We start from the raw sequence: 18,387 nt of genomic DNA on the forward strand, positions 1-18,387 counted from the left end.
ACACCCTCTCTCAAAAATCTTCGAAAAATTAATTCATAAACGAATCTACTCCTACCTTATCTCCCAAAACATACTCAACCCCTGCCAATTTGGATTCAGGCCTAATAAAAATACTAATGATGCTATTATACACATGCTAGAACATATATACACTGCAATAGAGAAAAAAGAAGTCCCACTGGGGATCTTCATTGACTTACGTAAAGCTTTTGATACAGTTGACCATGACTTGCTCCACGTAAAATTGTCACACTATGGTATAAGAGGGCACTCCCTCAACTACCTCAAGTCATACCTCAGCAACAGAAGCCAATATGTGTACGCAAATGGGGCAAACTCTTCTGCACAACCAATTACAGTTGGTGTCCCACAGGGAAGTGTCCTTGGCCCTCTTCTCTTTCTCCTATACATAAATGACCTACCAAATGCTTCTCAATTACTCAAACCCACACTATTTGCTGATGACACAACATACGTCTTCTCCCACCCGAGCCCAGTCACGCTAGCCAATACTGTAAATACCGAATTACAGAAAATATCTACCTGGATGAGTACTAACAAACTTACACTAAACATTGACAAAACCTACTTCATTCAGTTTGGTAACAGAGCTACAGATGTCCCTCTTAACATAATGATAAACGGATCACCTATCACAAAGCTAACAGAGGGAAAATTCTTAGGAATCCACCTTGATAATAGACTCAAATTTCATACACATATACAACAAATTTCTAAGAAAATTTCCAAGACTGTAGGCATACTATCGAAGATACGGTACTATGCTCCACAGTCAGCCCTCCTGGCCCTATATCACTCTCTTATTTACCCCTATCTCACCTATGGAATTTGTGCATGGGGCTCAACAACAAGTAACCATCTCAGACCACTAATTACCCAACAAAAGGCTGCAGTTAGAATGATAACAAATTCTCACTACAGGCAGCACACTCCACCAATATTCAATACACTCAACCTACTCACCATACAAAACATCCATACTTATTACTGCACCTATTACATACATAGAACACTCAACTCTGATATTAACCCTCCCCTCAAACATCTCCTTGCCAACCTCAACAGAACACATGACCATAACACAAGGCACAGATCACTCTTTGATATTCCTCGTGTCCATCTCACGCTATGCAAAAACTCAATGCACATAAAAGGCCCTAAAATCTGGAATTCATTACCTGTAAATATAAAAGAAACACTACCTGTTTATAAATTCAAGTCTCTTCTCAAAGATCACTTACTCACCCAAAACCAAATAAATACTGAATAACTGAACCTTATAAATTGTATATCTTAAATGTTTCTCACAATTATATCACATAAATGTTAAACCTAAAACCCAATCTAACTTTATTATTTTTTAAATACACTACCTAACAGAATACTCCATTCTACTGAATTTATAACAATGCATGCAACCATATGACCTGTCTTTGTAATAATCACTTGTGCTTTATAGTAATCAGTTTACATTAATGTTTTTCACTGATTTCATCATTGCTTAGTTAATCTTAAGTTAATTTTAAGCCAGCCCGTAATGCTATGCATAGTATAAGTGGCTTTGGCATGCTGCTCTTATCTGTATTTTTTTTTGTACCTCTGTAAGTGTGCTCAAATTATAAATAAATAAATAAATAAATAAATAATGAATTTTAATGGATAATTGGACAAGGATACTAACTTACTTGTTACGAAAACCCAGTAACAGGCTGGATGCTAGAAGGGCAGTCCTTTCTAGTATTCACTGGAGATCTCTAAGCTTTTAGAATCGCGTTTTTTGTAACAAATGGGGGCCTGTCCGGGATGCTCTTGATCCAAGGTGTTAGAGAAATTGTCCAGTTTGACATACTAGTACTTCTATGATCAAACACTTTTGAGTACTTTCCTAATCTGAAGACTTTGAGTTTAGTCTTGTACGACATACCAGGTGGATGTATGTACTTGACTGAGTCTCTTGATCCAAGGAGATGGAAATACTGTTTATGAGCTCTAGCTCTAAGACAACCAACACTAAAATTCCTATTAGGATTATAGTTTCCCATAATCACTCTCTCGTAGTACAATTATTTTCGTGATGTATGCCAAAGTGAAACAGTTAATTGATACTCTGACTTTGTCTGAGTTAAGTACATTAAAACTTCAGACGTGTTGGCAAGTAGCCAAATATCTCGGTGTGACGTATAACAGGAATTACACCGCAGAAACTGTCAGAGCATTAATTAAAGAGATTTTGTTTCCTGCTCATACAGAGATGTCTGATTATGATTCAGATTCAGAAAGCCTAGTGTCACAATTAGGAAGTATGACTCTATTTGATGCAGAAAGAGCAACTAGAGCAGAAGTGAGCCTAGTGTCTGAGCCTAGTGTAGCTCAGTTCTCGCTCGCTCCTTCCTTCACTGACACTATAGTACAGAGTGTAGCTGGTAGTATGACACAGCCTAATACTAGTACAGTGTATACTACACCTGTATTTACTTATCCTAGACCAGATCTAGACTCTCTAGAGACGGCTGGACGAAGTGTCCGACCTAAGAACCGTCCAGACCATGTTAATTTCCCTACTCCTCCATTACCCACTGATCCTATCTCTCAGGAACAGTTTGAGAGGTTTGAACGCCTCCTTATGTTGCAGACTGCACAAATAGAGGCACAGAGGAAATTGAACGAAGAAGATTTCCAGAGAGAAAATGTTCGTCTGTTAAGACAACAGACTGATAGATCACAGGATACATTTAATGTGCAGAAAGCTGCATCCATGGTTCCTAAGTTTTTTGAAAGTGACTTAGACACCTATTTTGATGTGTTTGAGAACCAGGCACGTGCTATGAATTGGCCACGTAAGCACTGGGCAACATTGCTGCATACAGCATTGACAGGAAGAGCTCAAACTTGTACAGCTACCTTACCCTTTGCCAAGTACATTAGTTATGACGCTGTCAAACAAACTATTCTAGAGACGTATAACTTGTTACCTGTAAGTTATCAAAGAGCATTTCGTACGTTACAACGACGACAAGATCAAACTTGTGTAGAGTTTGCTCGTGAGAAAAAAGTTGCATTTCAGAGGTGGTGTAGGTCTGCCAAGTGTAACAACTACGACAGTCTTGTTCAGTTGTTACTACACGAAGAGTTTAACAACTGTATGCCTGCTGACATACAAGAATATCTGATCGATCATACTACCTCAGATATTCTGGAAACTGCAGCATTAGCAGACAATTACGAGATTTCTCACAAACTTGTACGTACTAAAACACAAAGAAACAAGGTAACTAAAGATTGTCCTAGAAGTTGGCAACCTACATCAGCTGCTCATTGCTGGCCTGATGTACCTGCTACTGTAACTTCTCGTACCTTTACCAGGAAAACTCACAATCCTGAATCTGTCTCTGTGGCTAGACAGAAATCTGATATCGAGAAGAAGAAAGTTAAATGTACCTATTGTAACAGGAAAGGACATACTAGAGAGTATTGCTATAAGTTAGAAAGAGAAACGAGAAACAGTCGTGCGGCTGGCGCCCCCACTCAAGTCGTATCCTCTTCCGTGCAACAAAGACACCAAAAGCCTAGCAATGCCTCTGATCCTACTGTTTTAGATAATGTTACTCAGGATAGATGACTAGCGTCAGAAAGTGTATCTGACGAAAAGATTCGTTCAGCGATGAGTCCTTACTTTTCGAGAGATAAAGTAGGATTTGACGAATCACATCTAACCGAGATAATTTCTTTCAGAGACACTGGCAGTTATCTCACGTTATTAAGAGAAGATGTACTGCCCATAACTGACGATACCTATTGCAAGATAGATGTATTGTTAGAAGCCTATGGAGGGTCTGTTATAAAAGTGCCTCTGCACAAAGTTTATATTGAAACAAGCTATTATACTGGTTATATTTCAGTGGGTATATCCAGTGGTGTATTTCCCATCAGGTCAGTGGACTTGTTAATAGGGAACGATATCCTTCATGCTGGTATATGTAAAGAACCACTTGTGATTGATAATAACACTGATGATAATTATGCCATTGAAGCTTGTAGAGAGAAACCTATTTTATTTCCTCTCAGCGCAATTACTAGAGCTATGTCAAAGATTCAACAACCATCCTTGTCTCCTGTTGAGTTAGTGGATGACAATGATTTGGGGTTGAATATGTTGTTTAGTGACGCTCTGCGCCCAGGATCATTAACACTGACTCCCCCCGGTCATCAACCTAGTCAGGACACAACTGACGTTAAATTTCTAACTCATGATGATTTAATCAAGGATCAGTTTGTTGATCAGTCACTGGAAAAACTGAGAGATATAGCAGTTACTGAGAGTGAAGCAAAGGATCTCGATAATTGTTACTATTATAGTAACGGTGTACTGATGGAGAAAAATACATGTAAGTTGTCAGCTGATAGTGTTTCCAACACAGTCAAGCATCTAGTAGTGTTACCAGTTACATTTCGTGAACAAGCCATTGATTTTGCTCACAATAGTCCCATAGGAGGACATTTGGGTGTCAAGAAGACACTCGGTAAACTGGCAAAACATTTTACTTGGCCAAAGATGAAGGAAACAGTAGCTGATCATGTGCGACGTTGCCACGTGTGTCAAGTGACAGGCAAGCCAGCGCACACACCTCCACCTACACCTCTCACTGAATTTATTAGTAGCAAAGTTCAGTTCATCTGGACTAGAGATTGTTCAGACTCGTTCAAAAGGTTGAAGCGCTTGCTATCCTCTGCTCCTGTGTTGAAGAGCCCTAATTTCAATCTTCCCTTCTTTTTACATATAGATGCGAGTGGTTATGCAGTGGGTGCTGTGCTGCTCCAACAGTCAACATCCACTGACATTCTCCATCCTATATGTTACTATTCATCTCAGCTTAAACGACACCAGAAAAATTATGCCACTATTGAGAAAGAGGCTCTAGCTCTTGTGGTGTCATTGGAACATTTTGACGTGTATTTGGGCACTTCCCCATTTAAAATTAACGTTTTTTTTCAGACCACTATCCACTCACTTATATTAATACCATGAAAATTAAAAATGCTAGGATCATGAGGTGGGCCCTCAGAATCCAACCTTACTCTATTAGTATAAAACACATAAGTGGTCATTGTAATGTAATTGCTGACGCTCTGTCTCGTCCTTAATAATTATCAGTTACATTAAATTAACGTAATTTTATGCCCAAATACCTTTTGTTACTTGCTATGTCAAATTCAGTAAAGTAACTTAATCCCTCCAGCCCATATTAACTATATATACTCATGTCATGTCTAATCATTATACTTATATATTCACAGTAATGTTGTGTGAGGAGGAGACAAGCTGAGTTTTGAGTGGGTAGTGTGGTGTGGGTGATGTACTGCGTGACGCAACACTGTCCTGTCGCAGACCCCCCCCCTCACTACACACCTTAAGCTGTTTCATACTCAGATGTTCATACTGCCTCGCATTCCACAACCACTACTTAAGAGTGGAATGCAGTCTCCTCTACTATGATCGAGCCTCAACGTGCCCTCCTTGTCAGCGCTATCCAGTCTCTACACTGATGTACATAACCACGAGTATGAAGAGATACGATACGGTGTACTGCCCTAGTACTAGGGACATATCCTAGTGACGGACGCTGTGAAATTGTAGAGGTGCTTGGCACAAGAGAGACTAATTAATATTTATTTTGATAATTGTATTGATATGAGTAACCAGAAATAATGTGAAAGACATTCATGCAACTCCTAGTGTGACCCTCTGTCGTGTTGGGGGGGGTGTTGCAACCCCTGAATGGGTTACAATGATTATGTATATATATAATGTATATTACCTTTTCATTTAATTTTATATTGCTTATATTTGCGATAATAGCTAAATCGTAAATGTATGACTTTATATTATTATTTGACTGTTATATTGTTATTTAGCTTATGTTGTTAGGATGTATATAAAATGTGCTCAGTTAGTCTTGATTGTCAAACTACTGTAATTATCGCTTGTCGCTCGTTATACTGCCGGCTTCTGAGCTGCAGTTGTCCACGTAGCTATCACGTGATCGAGGGGGAGGTGTCCTCACCTCTCGTGAAGTTTTCAGTCTGCTGTAGACTCGCTTGGTGGTTGGACAGATTGTCTGTCTCATTATTCTTGTTAGTTCTGTAGAACTCTGTTCTCAGAACATTGTATAGACTTTGTGATTTTCGACATTGTACTGAGGTTGTGTGTCACATAGACACTCTGAACATCTCAGGTCCCGAGCTATAGCTTCTGACCTAATTTTGTACTGGTTCCTGTGTATTGTCACAGTCACAGTTTTTCCTATGCTGAACATAGATTCAGTATTATGGGAGTTTTGGTAACTTTTGTGGAGGATCTGCTGATGGTCCCTACTTAGTGTCGTTATATTATTTCCCAGTTCCTGATTCTGTGTCGCAGTCGCTTGATATTGCATTGCTATTGGGCTTAGCATTCTTTGTTGTTCAAGCAGACTGTTCGGGTTGCCAGTCGGTCAAGAAGTTAGTTTATTTGAGGACTTTGTCAGTCACTTGTTTAAGTCTTATTCGAGTCTTGAGACATAGCTAACTACTTAAGAGCACTTAAACGCATACACACACTTACTTGTACATATTTGTAATATCTTATTAAATGTTAATGTACCTGACGGTACTTAAGAATTATAAATGTGATATGTGCTTTCAGCACAATAATATTGAACTCGAGAGATTGATTTTATTTTGATTGCTGTGATTTAATTTACTTTGATAATATACCTCTAGACTTAATAAATTTATTAAATTTTAATTTCTCTAGTTAGTAGCCTACCAGTTGTAATCCTAAAGCACTATTGAACCATACTGAATTTTAATGGATAATTGGACAAGGATACTAACTTACTTGTTACGAAAACCCAGTAACAGGCTGGATGCTAGAAGGGCAGTCCTTTCTAGTATTCACTGGAGATCTCTAAGCTTTTAGAATCGCGTTTTTTGTAACACACCCTACCAAATTCATCCACCAATCTCTGCAACTTCTCTTCAGAATCTCCCAAGAGCACAGTGTCATCAGCAAAGAGCAGCTGTGACAACTCCCACTTTGTGTGTGATTCTTTATCTTTTAACTCCACGCCTCTTGCCAAGACCCTCGCATTTACTTCTCTTACAACCCCATCTATAAATATATTAAACAACCACGGTGACATCACACATCCTTGTCTAAGGCCTACTTTTACTGGGAAAAAATTTCCCTCTTTCCTACATACTCTAACTTGAGCCTCACTATCCTCGTAAAAACTCTTCACTGCTTTCAGTAACCTACCTCCTACACCATACACTTGCAACATCTGCCACATTGCCCCCCTATCCACCCTGTCATATGCCTTTTCCAAATCCATAAATGCCACAAAGACCTCTTTAGCCTTATCTAAATACTGTTCACTTATATGTTTCACTGTAAACACCTGGTCCACACACCCCCTACCTTTCCTAAAGCCTCCTTGTTCATCTGCTATCCTATTCTCCGTCTTACTCTTAATTCTTTCAATTATAACTCTACCATACACTTTACCAGGTATACTCAACAGACTTATCCCCCTATAATTTTTGCACTCTCTTTTATCCCCTTTGCCTTTATACAAAGGAACTATGCATGCTCTCTGCCAATCCCTAGGTACCTTACCCTCTTCCATACATTTATTAAATAATTGCACCAACCACTCCAAAACTATATCCCTACCTGCTTTTAACATTTCTATCTTTATCCCATCAATCCCGGCTGCCTTACCCCCTTTCATTTTACCTACTGCCTCACGAACTTCCCCCACACTCACAACTGGCTCTTCCTCACTCCTACAAGATGTTATTCCTCCTTGCCCTATACACGAAATCACAGCTTCCCTATCTTCATCAACATTTAACAATTCCTCAAAATATTCCCTCCATCTTCCCAATACCTCTAACTCTCCATTTAATAACTCTCCTCTCCTATTTTTAACTGACAAATCCATTTGTTCTCTAGGCTTTCTTAACTTCTTAATCTCACTCCAAAACTTTTTCTTATTTTCAACAAAATTTGTTGATAACATCTCACCCACTCTCTCATTTGCTCTCTTTTTACATTGCTTCACCACTCTCTTAACCTCTCTCTTTTTCTCCATATACTCTTCCCTCCTTGCATCACTTCTACTTTGTAAAAACTTCTCATATGCTAACTTTTTCTCCCTTACTACTCTCTTTACATCATCATTCCACCAATCGCTCCTCTTCCCTCCTGCACCCACTTTCCTGTAACCACAAACTTCTGCTGAACACTCTAACACTACACTTTTAAACCTACCCCATACCTCTTCGACCCCATTGCCTATGCTCTCATTAGCCCATCTATCCTCCAATAGCTGTTTATATCTTACCCTAACTGCCTCCTCTTTTAGTTTATAAACCTTCACCTCTCTCTTCCCTGATGCTTCTATTCTCCTTGTATCCCATCTACCTTTTGCTCTCAGTGTAGCTACAACTAGAAAGTGATCTGATATATCTGTGGCCCCTCTATAAACATGTACATCCTGAAGTCTACTCAACAGTCTTTTATCTACCAATACATAATCCAACAAACTACTGTCATTTCGCCCTACATCATATCTTGTATACTTATTTATCCTCTTTTTCTTAAAATATGTATTACCTATAACTAAACCCCTTTCTATACAAAGTTCAATCAAAGGGCTCCCATTATCATTTACACCTGGCACCCCAAACTTACCTACCACACCCTCTCTAAAAGTTTCTCCTACTTTAGCATTCAGGTCCCCTACCACAATTACTCTCTCACTTGGTTCAAAGGCTCCTATACATTCACTTAACATCTCCCCAAATCTCTCTCTCTCCTCTGCATTCCTCTCTTCTCCAGGTGCATACACGCTTATTATGACCCACTTCTCGCATCCAACCTTTACTTTAATCCACATAATTCTTGAATTTACACATTCATATTCTCTTTTCTCCTTCCATAACTGATCATTTAACATTACTGCTACCCCTTCCTTTGCTCTAACTCTCTCAGATACTCCAGATTTAATCCCATTTATTTCCCCCCACTGAAACTCTCCTACCCCCTTCAGCTTTGTTTCGCTTAGGGCCAGGACATCCAACTTCTTTTCATTCATAACATCAGCAATCATCTGTTTCTTGTCATCCGCACTACATCCACGCACATTTAAGCATCCCAGTTTTATAAAGTTTTTCTTCATCTCTTTTTTAGTAAATGTCTACAGGAGAAGGGGTTACTAGCCCATTGCTCCCGGCATTTTAGTCGCCTCATACGACACGCATGGCTTACGGAGGAAAGATTCTTTTCCACTTCCCCATGGACATTTATAAATGCATTTATAAATGGAAAAAATGGCTTTCTGCCTTCCAGCAATATCTGCTTTCCGGCAACAGCCTGGAACCTAACCTGCCGTATAAGTGGGGCCCTACTGTATACATTTTCCTACACAGAAAGCAATGAGACATGAAGAATAAAAACATGAAGAATAAATGACACCTTTATTGAAGATTTTTGACGAGTGATGAGATGGGAGGAGGGGAGATGATGGAGGTTTCCTATTATTGTTTGGAAGGGAAATCCCCTTCCATAAGGACTTTAGGTAGCAAGTCCTTTTCTGGGGTTATTTCCCATCTTTGTTTTTTAATGCCACTGGGAAAAACTTGACAGTCACTGGACCTCTGTCGCACCAAAAATCTGTCCATAGAGCTTTGTTTGTGGCGTGCCTTTAAGATTTCCCTAAAATGGGACACAACATTGTCATTGTAAAAGTCACCAGCATGGCTTGCAACAGCTGTGTCAGGGTGACATTCATCCATAAATGTCCTTAATTGTTGAAGAAGGCAACTTCCTCTCTCTCTCTCTTCCCCCTCCTTTGAAGCAATTTCCTCGGTTATGGTCTTTTGCTGTTGCAGATGATCATCAGTGGTTAGTTCTTCATCGTCGTCCTCCACCAACTCTTCCACATCCTCGCCACTAACCTCCAACCCAAATACTATAAGGTTTATGCAACTGAGGATACTAAAGTGATCTTTCCGAAACTCTCTTAGGGTCAAATCAGTGTCTGAGGTCACTTCAAAGCACTTTTGAAACACTGCTTTGGTGTACAGTTTTTTGAAATTTGAAATGACCTACTGGTCCATGGGCTGGAGGAGAGGAGTGGTGTTAGGGGGTAAAAATTTAACTTTTATGAAACTCAACTCCCCAACAATTCGCTCTTGCAAGTCTGGAGGATGAGCAGGAGCATTGTCTAATACCAGGAGGCACTTGAGGTTCAATTTATTTTCCAGGAGGTATTTTTTCACAGTGGGGCCCAACACATGATAGAACCAATCATGGGAAATGTCCCTAGTGACCCATGCCTTACTGTTTGCCCTCCAGATCACACACAAATTAGCCTTGATGACACTATTTTTCTTGAACACACCGGGAGTTTCAGAGTTATACACGAGTAAAGGCTTCACTTTGCAATCTCCACTAGCATTATTACAAAACATGAAAGTTAGCCTGTCTTTCATAGGCTTGTGTCCTAAAAGTGATTTTTCCTCCTGAGTAATGAAAGTCCTGTTCGGCATTTTCTTCCAAAACAGGTCTGTTTCGTCACAACTGAACACGTTGGGGTTTTAATTTTTCAGCCTCTATGTACTCCTTAAAGTCCTGCACATATTTTTCAGCCGCTTTTTGGTCAGAACTGGCAGCCTCACCATGCCTTATCACACTGTGTATGCCTCTACAATTCTCAACCCTTTCAGGGTCCGTCCCGTAGATCTACGGCTTTACATTCAGGGTCCAAACCGTAGGTCTACGCCATTTGGGCCTAGATATGAGAGAATACATCTATGCGGTATGTGTGCACCACATAAAACAAATCCTGCAGCACACAGTGTATAATGAGAGAAAAAACCGAGACCGAGATTTTCGATTAAAACAGTGACTTTGCAGTGTTTTTTCGTATGTTTTTTATAGTTGTATTTGAGATTTTTTGGTCTCATTTGATAGAATGGAAGATATATTACAGAAGTAGAGATGATTTTGATTGGTTTTAGTACTGAAAATGGCTTGAAACTGAGCTCAAAGTAGCGGAAATGTTAAATTTTTGTTGATGTTCAAGAGTAAACAAACGACCTCACACGTCTAATACATGCCAGCTGGTGGGTCTAATATACATTCACAAATGTGATGATGATATTTATACAGTTATTACAATATTGCATAACAGTAAATGTTTTATTTTTTGGTTTGAATAAAAATTCATTATGTGAATAACAAATCAAAATGGAATTCATTTGTAAAGCCTTAAAACATAACTAATGAACAGAGGGAATGGTAGTTTAGAGCCAGGAATGCCTGCATTGTTTATTCTTGACCCTATTTTGAAATTGGAATATTTTGAAGTTTGTGTTAAATTGGCCAAATTACCAATTTCCGATCACTTTATTTTGTAGTTGAAACAGTTGACTGGGAAATTTCTTGTGCTTAATTGATAAAATAGAAGTAATACTAGTGAAATAGCTAAGAATTTAGTCGACTGGAATCATGTAATTGGCCTAAAATCGGAGTCAAAGCTGGCAAAATTGCCGATTCGTAAATATCGCTGACACATCAAAATTCGCGAGAGCATAATTTCGTCAATTTTCCATCAAATTTCGTACTTTTTGTTTTATTACCTTCAGAAAAAGATTCTCTACCATTTCATAAGGAAAAAAAAAAATTTTTTGAAAATTCTTGGACACTGGTGCACCCTTTGAAATTTGGCCTCTGGACCCTGAAAGGGTTAAATCTCTCAAACCAACCTTTGCTGGCCTTAAATTCACTAACATCAGCACTAGTTCCAGGCATTTTCTTAATGAGATCCGCATGCAACTGCCTTGCCTTTTCACGCATGACTGACTGTGAAACACTATCTCCTGATAATTGTTTGTCGTTGATCCACACCAATAACAGTCTCTCCACATCTTCGAGTATTTGCGATTTCTGTTTTGTAAGCATACTTGCACCTTTTGCAACAACAGCTTCCTTGATTGCCTTTCTGTTGGCCAAAATAGTAGCAATGGTTGATTGGGGTTTGTTATACAACCGGGCCACCTCGGAGGCACGCACTCCACTTTCATACTTTGCAATTATCTCTTTCTTCAATTCGATAGTATTTCTTACCCTTTTTACCACAGGGTTCTCACTAGAAGCTTTCTTTGTTCCCATGGTGGCTTATTTAGCAGTTACAAGCACTAAAAACACTGGAATGATACAAAATGTATCGCATGAATGCAATACATTTTGCCATTTGTTTACAAGCCACCCTGGCTTGTAAACAATGGCACACTGGCTATACATAGTGGTCAGGCAGCAGCGGGCAGCCAAGGCCCTGTGTGGACGCTTTCGGGACGAATGTCCATAACCGAGTTTTTCATTGTTGGCCGAACCAATATTTTTATGCAAAGATGCATCAATATCCGATTTTATCACTATCCGATGGCATCGTTACTCGAGGGTCCACTGTACTGAGTATATATACATCCAAAACACTGGCTTGTAAGACGTATATATACGGTTGAAACAGTCAAAGGTTAAAACTAAACAAAATCAATTCACTTTATAGCGATTTCTGCCAGGAACTTAACCCGCCATATAATCAGAACCCTACTTTATTTTCCTCTAAATTTACTCTGTGCTCAATGATAATACAGTGTGCTCATAAAAAATATGCTGCAACTTTTCAGTCGTGTAAAAATGTTGAAAATATGTTAATAGATTTGCATGTTAATCAACAGTCTGCTGTAATTTAAAGAGCCAACTAACCTGATTCTCAGAAAATGAAGCCAAGCGATGTTCATTGTGGACATCAGCGCAGATTCCATACACAGCTTTGGTGTTAGCTGTGGCACATAATTTACCTTCTGAAAAAAAAAATGCAACACCTGAAACAAATATTACTTGTACAGTGCTCAAAAACACTAATAATACAATATTTATTATCTCAGTGCTTGTGACTAAGAAAGGCAGCTCTGCCAGGATATGCATAGTTGAGCTACAGCATGTGATTCACAAAGCATTAAAAATTTGGTTATTCAGTGATTTTAACATAAAATATTTCTAATCTTGTTATTAATCAGCTGCTGTCATTATGAAATTCGAACTCTCTTAACATACTGATTTGCTGCTATCAGGATTAATTTATTCTTATGTAGAAAAATTTTTAAACACCCAGGTCATCTATCTCCCACCAAGGCAAGGTGACAAAAAAAAAAAAAAAAAAATCCTAATTTTTCTTCCTTTTATATTTAGTAATTTATACAAGAAAAAAGGTTACTAGCCCCTTGCTCCTGGTATTTTAGTTGCCTCTTATGACATGCATGGCTTACAGAGGAAGGATTCTTTTCCCACTTCTCCATAGAGAAGAAAAAAATGAACAAGAACTATTGAGAAAATGGAAGAAAACTTAGATGGGTGTGCATACATATACCTGCATAGGAATGGGTAGTGTAACCTAAGTATAAGCAGAAGTAGCAAAATGTGGTCTGTTATCTTCAATGTTTATGAGACAGGTTTCTGTTTCACACTCAGTTGGCAGAATGGTAGTACCTCCCTGAGTGGTTGCTGTCTACCAACCTACTACTTAAATATTGCAAATATCACAAGCAATTTAAAACAATCCTAAGTCCATTAGCTACAATCTAAGCCATATCCACAAGTCATTCCAAATTACAGAAACTTTTGACAAAAGCAAAATCTTCCCACTAGTTATGCCAAAAAATGGACTCTTGGACTCTTAACCCTTTCAGGGTCCGTGCCGTAGATCTACGGCTTTACGTTGAGGGTCAAAACCGTAGATCTACGCCATGAGCTCAGCTCACTCTGATAAGCTGTGAGCGGTAAATTTGGGCCTAGATATGAGAGAATACATCTGTGTGGTATGTGTGCACCACATAAAACAAATCCTGCAGCACACAGTGCATAATGAGAGAAAAAAACTGAGACCGTAATTTTCGATTAAAACAGCGATTTTGTAGTGCTTTTTCATATGTTTTTTATAGTTGTATTTGCAATTTCTTGGTTTCATTTGATAGAATGGAACATATATTACAGAAATTGAGATGATTCTGATTGGTTTTAGTACTGAAAATGGCTCGAAACTGAGCTCAGAGTAGCAGAAATGTTAAATTTTTGCCGATGTTCAAGAGTAAACAAATGACTTCACACGTCTAATACACACCAGCTGGTGGATCTAATATACGTTCACAAATGTGCTGATATTATTTATACAATTACAGTGGACCCCCGGTTAACGATTTTAATCCGTGCAAGAGGGATAATTGTTATGCGAAATAATCGTTATGCGAATGAATTTTCCCCATAAGAAATAATGGAAATAAAATTAATCCGTGCAAGACGCCCAAAAGTATGAAAAAAATTTTTTTTTACCACATGAAATGTTAATTTTAATACACACAAACTGAAAAAGGCATGCACAATTACATGACACTTACTTTTATTGAAGATCTGGTGATGATTGATGGGATGGGAGGAGGGGAGAGCATTATCTTCTTACTGTTTAGAAGGGGAATCCCCTTCCATTACGACTTGAGGTAGCAAGTCCTTTTCCGGGGTTACTTCCCTTCTTCTTTTAATGCCACTAGGACCAGCTTGAGAGTCACTGGACCTCTGTCGCACAACAAATCTGTCCATAGAGCTCTGTACCTCCCGTTCCTTTACGATTTGTCTAAAATGGGCCACAACATTGTCATTGAAATAGTCACCAGCACGGCTTGCAACAGCTGTGTCAGGGTGATTTTCATCTATAAAGGTTTGCAGTTCAACCCACTGTGCACACATTTCCTTAATCTTTGAAGTAGGCACAATGGATTCCACAACTGGCATAGGCTTCTCAGGGTTAGCCCCAAACCCTTCGAAATCTTTCTTAATTTCCATACTAATTCTCACCCTTTTTACCACAGGGTTGGCACTAGAAGCTTTCTTGGGGCCCATGGTCACTTATTTTCCAGAAACAGCACCGAAAACACTGTAATAATACGAAATATTCCGAGTGTATGCTTGGATGTTACCGCGGAGGCTGGCTGGTAAACAATGGGACGGGCGGCACATGTGAGGGCACATTGGACGCGTCTCGGACGAAAATCGGTGAGCGGGTTTTTAATCGGTATGCGCGGCAAAAATTTTGCGATAAAAGTAAGCGGTATGCGGAAAAATCGCTATGTGATGCCATCGTTATGCGGGGGTCCACTGTATTATAGTACTGCATGACAGTAAATCTTCTCGTTTTTGGTTTGAATAAAAATTCATTATGTGAATTAAAAATCAAAATGGAATTCATTTGTAAAGCCTGAAAACATAACTAATGAGAAAAGGAAATGTTAGTTTAGTGCCAGAAATGCCTGCATTGTTTATTCTGAACCCTATTTTGAAACTGGAATATTTTGAACTTTGCATTAAATTGGCCAAATTACCAATTTCCGATCACTTTTTTGGTAGTTGAAACAGCTGACTTGGAGATTTCTTGTGCTCAATCGATAGAACAGAAGTAATACTAGTGAAATAGCTAAGAATCTGGTCGACTGGAATAATGTACAGTGGAACCTTAAAAATCGAACTTAATCCGTTCCAGGAGCTAGTTCCAAATTCGAAAAGTCTGAAATTCGAAGCAATATTTCCCATAAGAAATAATGTAAATACAATTAATCTGTTCCAGAAACCCAAAAATATTCACACAAAAAAATACATTTTATAGAGATTAATTACAGTTTTACATACAACAAATACTATAGTTTTTAATTATGTATAGTAATACATATAAAATAACATTTTTACTTACCTTTATTGAAGATTGGTGATGGCATCTGGAAGATAGGGAGGAGGAGAGAGGGAGTTGGGGTTAGTGTTTGGAAGGAGAATCCCCCTCCACGAGGACTTCAGGTAAAGCCCTCTCTGGGGTTACTTCCCTTCTCTGTCTTTTAATGCCACTAGGACCAGCTTGAGAGTCACTGGACCCATGTCTCACAAAATAACTGTCCACAGTCCTCTGTTTCTGGTGCCTCTTTAACATTTCCCTAAAATGGGACATGGTTCTGTCACTGAACTTGTTGCAAAGATGGCTTGTTTCAGCTTGCTCAGGGTGGTACTTCTCCACAAATATTTGGACATCATTCCACTTGGCACAAATCTCCTTAATCTTTGAAGAAGGCACCTCATCCACTTCCTATATTAACACCTTTTGCAACATCAGCTTCCTTGATTTGTTCTTTCTTTGACAGTATAGAACCGATGGTCGACTTGTTTTTCCCATACATCCTGGTAAGCTCAACAAGTCTCACACCACTCTCAATACTTCTGTATTATTTCCTTCTTCACATCTATGGTGTTTCTCACTTTCTTTACCACAGGGGTACCACTAGCAAGTTTCTTTGGGCCCATGGCAGCTTATTTCACAGTCCCACAAGCACTAAACACAACGAAATAATCGTAAAATGCGTGAATGAGAGCGCAGGTTAGTGTTCACCCAAGCATAAACAAAGCTAGACTGCTCACGGCGCCTGCGCGGGGACGTGGACAGAGCGGGCCGGCAGACAGGTCCCGTACCCTGCGGTCCGAAAATAGGGGCGCGCTCGATAATAGGGACATAGTTTGTCCGAAAAAATGGTCCTATTTTTGAAACGTTCGATATGTAATATGTTTGATTTTTGAGGTTCCACTGTAATTGGCCTAAAATGGGAGTCAAAATCAGCAAAATCGCCGATGCGTAAATATTGCTGACACATCAAAATTCACGAGAGCATAATTTCGTCAATTTTCCATCAAATTTTGTACTTTTTGTTTTATTACCCTCAGAAAAAGATTCTCTACCATTTCATAAGAAAAAATAACAAAATTAGTTTTTGAAAATTCTTGGACCCTGATGTGAACTTTGAAATTTGGCCTCTGGACCGAGAAGGGGTTAATCAGGCACTAAGGGTGCTCAAATCTTACCAACACAATAAAGTGACCCAGTGTAGGAATGATATCTGTGTAAAGATCAGGTACTATTCTACAGTATATACTTTCATCACTAATGCTACAGAAATATTCCCATCACTGGACAAACCTCAAACATTATTGCACGGAAACTAGCACACAAGACTACACCACAATTAACACATACTGTATTACAACAGGCTCAAAAGATCGTGAGCAGAAGCTGAACTCGGGAAACCTTGAGGCAGAAAATAAAAGTAAATCAACTTTCAATTACCTCTTAAATCAAAGAGTTTTATATGCTTGTTATTCATCCCAGCAATAAGTGTACGACTGGCATGTAATGAGAAAGCAACACTATGAGCAGTCTCAGCCAAACCAAATTCATTCAAAGGCTTCATGACGTCTCTGAAAAGGAAAGAAAAAACATATTTGTTTAATAGGTCAACCGTTTTTTAACAAGGTACAGTGATCCAAAGAATGAACATAATCACCATTTGCACTATATATACCTTTTCAGATGAATACACCCATCAGAGTCCAATGCAGACCCACTCCATTTTTAAAGTACAGGTGTTCTTCCAAACATCAAAAACTCTACTATAGTTAACCAAGTTTTGCTGAAACCCTGTACAGAAATCCAAAAGACTACAGTACTCATCATTAAAGGCATCATTGGAGGCACACACCACACTTTTATGTCAAAACAATACCCTATCCCAATAGACATTTTGGTGAGGCGAGGCAAAAAGTTATGTTTGCCTGACAACTCATAGCAGGATGTCTCAGGATTCCCTAATGCTACTGGCTGCATCATAAGTGTCTTCTAGGCTTGTGTGGTGGGTGGATTTGTGTCTATGGCCTTCCTGCATCATGTAGTCTTGAGTTCCAAGTTTGCTAGACATTTTTGGTTATAGATGAATTAATATGAACAGGAGTAAGTTGTTGACACAAGACAGATTACTGAATTATATAAGGCTGGCCATTAAACAAAGGAAACATCAGAAGCCAGTGATATGTAAGAGCAATTCAGTGAGGACCTGGTTGCAATTATTTCCTGAGGATGGTGCTGATAACATGCTAACATCAAAACACCTCCAGAAAAGTCTAGAAAAATATCCCTACTAGTGTCAACTGTGATAGCATACAGTGAACCTCGAATTAATGAACTAATTCCCATTACTGTAGCACATTCACATTTACCTCTTTCACACGTTCTTTCCAGCCCTTTCTTAAATGGTCCCTACACATTCTTCCAATAACTACAGACTTTCTTTATCCAATTTCCACTTTCTCAGACCACACATCTCTGTCAAGTCTTGGACAGCTCATCTTTCACACACAAACAGACAAATGCACCAACCATTCTATGGTTTCATCAT

The 18,387-nt window shown here is 38.9% G+C and overlaps 1 protein-coding gene across 4 annotated transcripts in view; it reads right to left on the minus strand.

Annotated features, from left to right (window-relative positions):
* Window positions 1–18,387, minus strand: part of mio (GATOR complex protein mio) — a 229,792-nt gene that overhangs the window by 197,798 nt on the left and 13,607 nt on the right. For all 4 annotated transcript variants that reach the window (XR_011392157.1, XM_070086366.1, XM_070086367.1 and 1 more), the window contains 2 exons: window positions 17,283–17,413; window positions 12,839–12,936 (listed from right to left, as the gene is read on the minus strand). Coding sequence is in view for 3 of the 4 variants with exons in the window: in XM_070086366.1 (XP_069942467.1) it covers window positions 12,839–12,936; window positions 17,283–17,413 (229 nt within the window). In the remaining variant the exon portion in view is untranslated. The remainder of the gene's footprint in view (window positions 1–12,838; window positions 12,937–17,282; window positions 17,414–18,387) is intronic.

The sequence above is a fragment of the Cherax quadricarinatus genome, chromosome 18 (assembly GCF_038502225.1).
Source record: "Cherax quadricarinatus isolate ZL_2023a chromosome 18, ASM3850222v1, whole genome shotgun sequence".
NCBI classification, from domain to species: Eukaryota; Metazoa; Arthropoda; class Malacostraca; order Decapoda; family Parastacidae; genus Cherax; species Cherax quadricarinatus.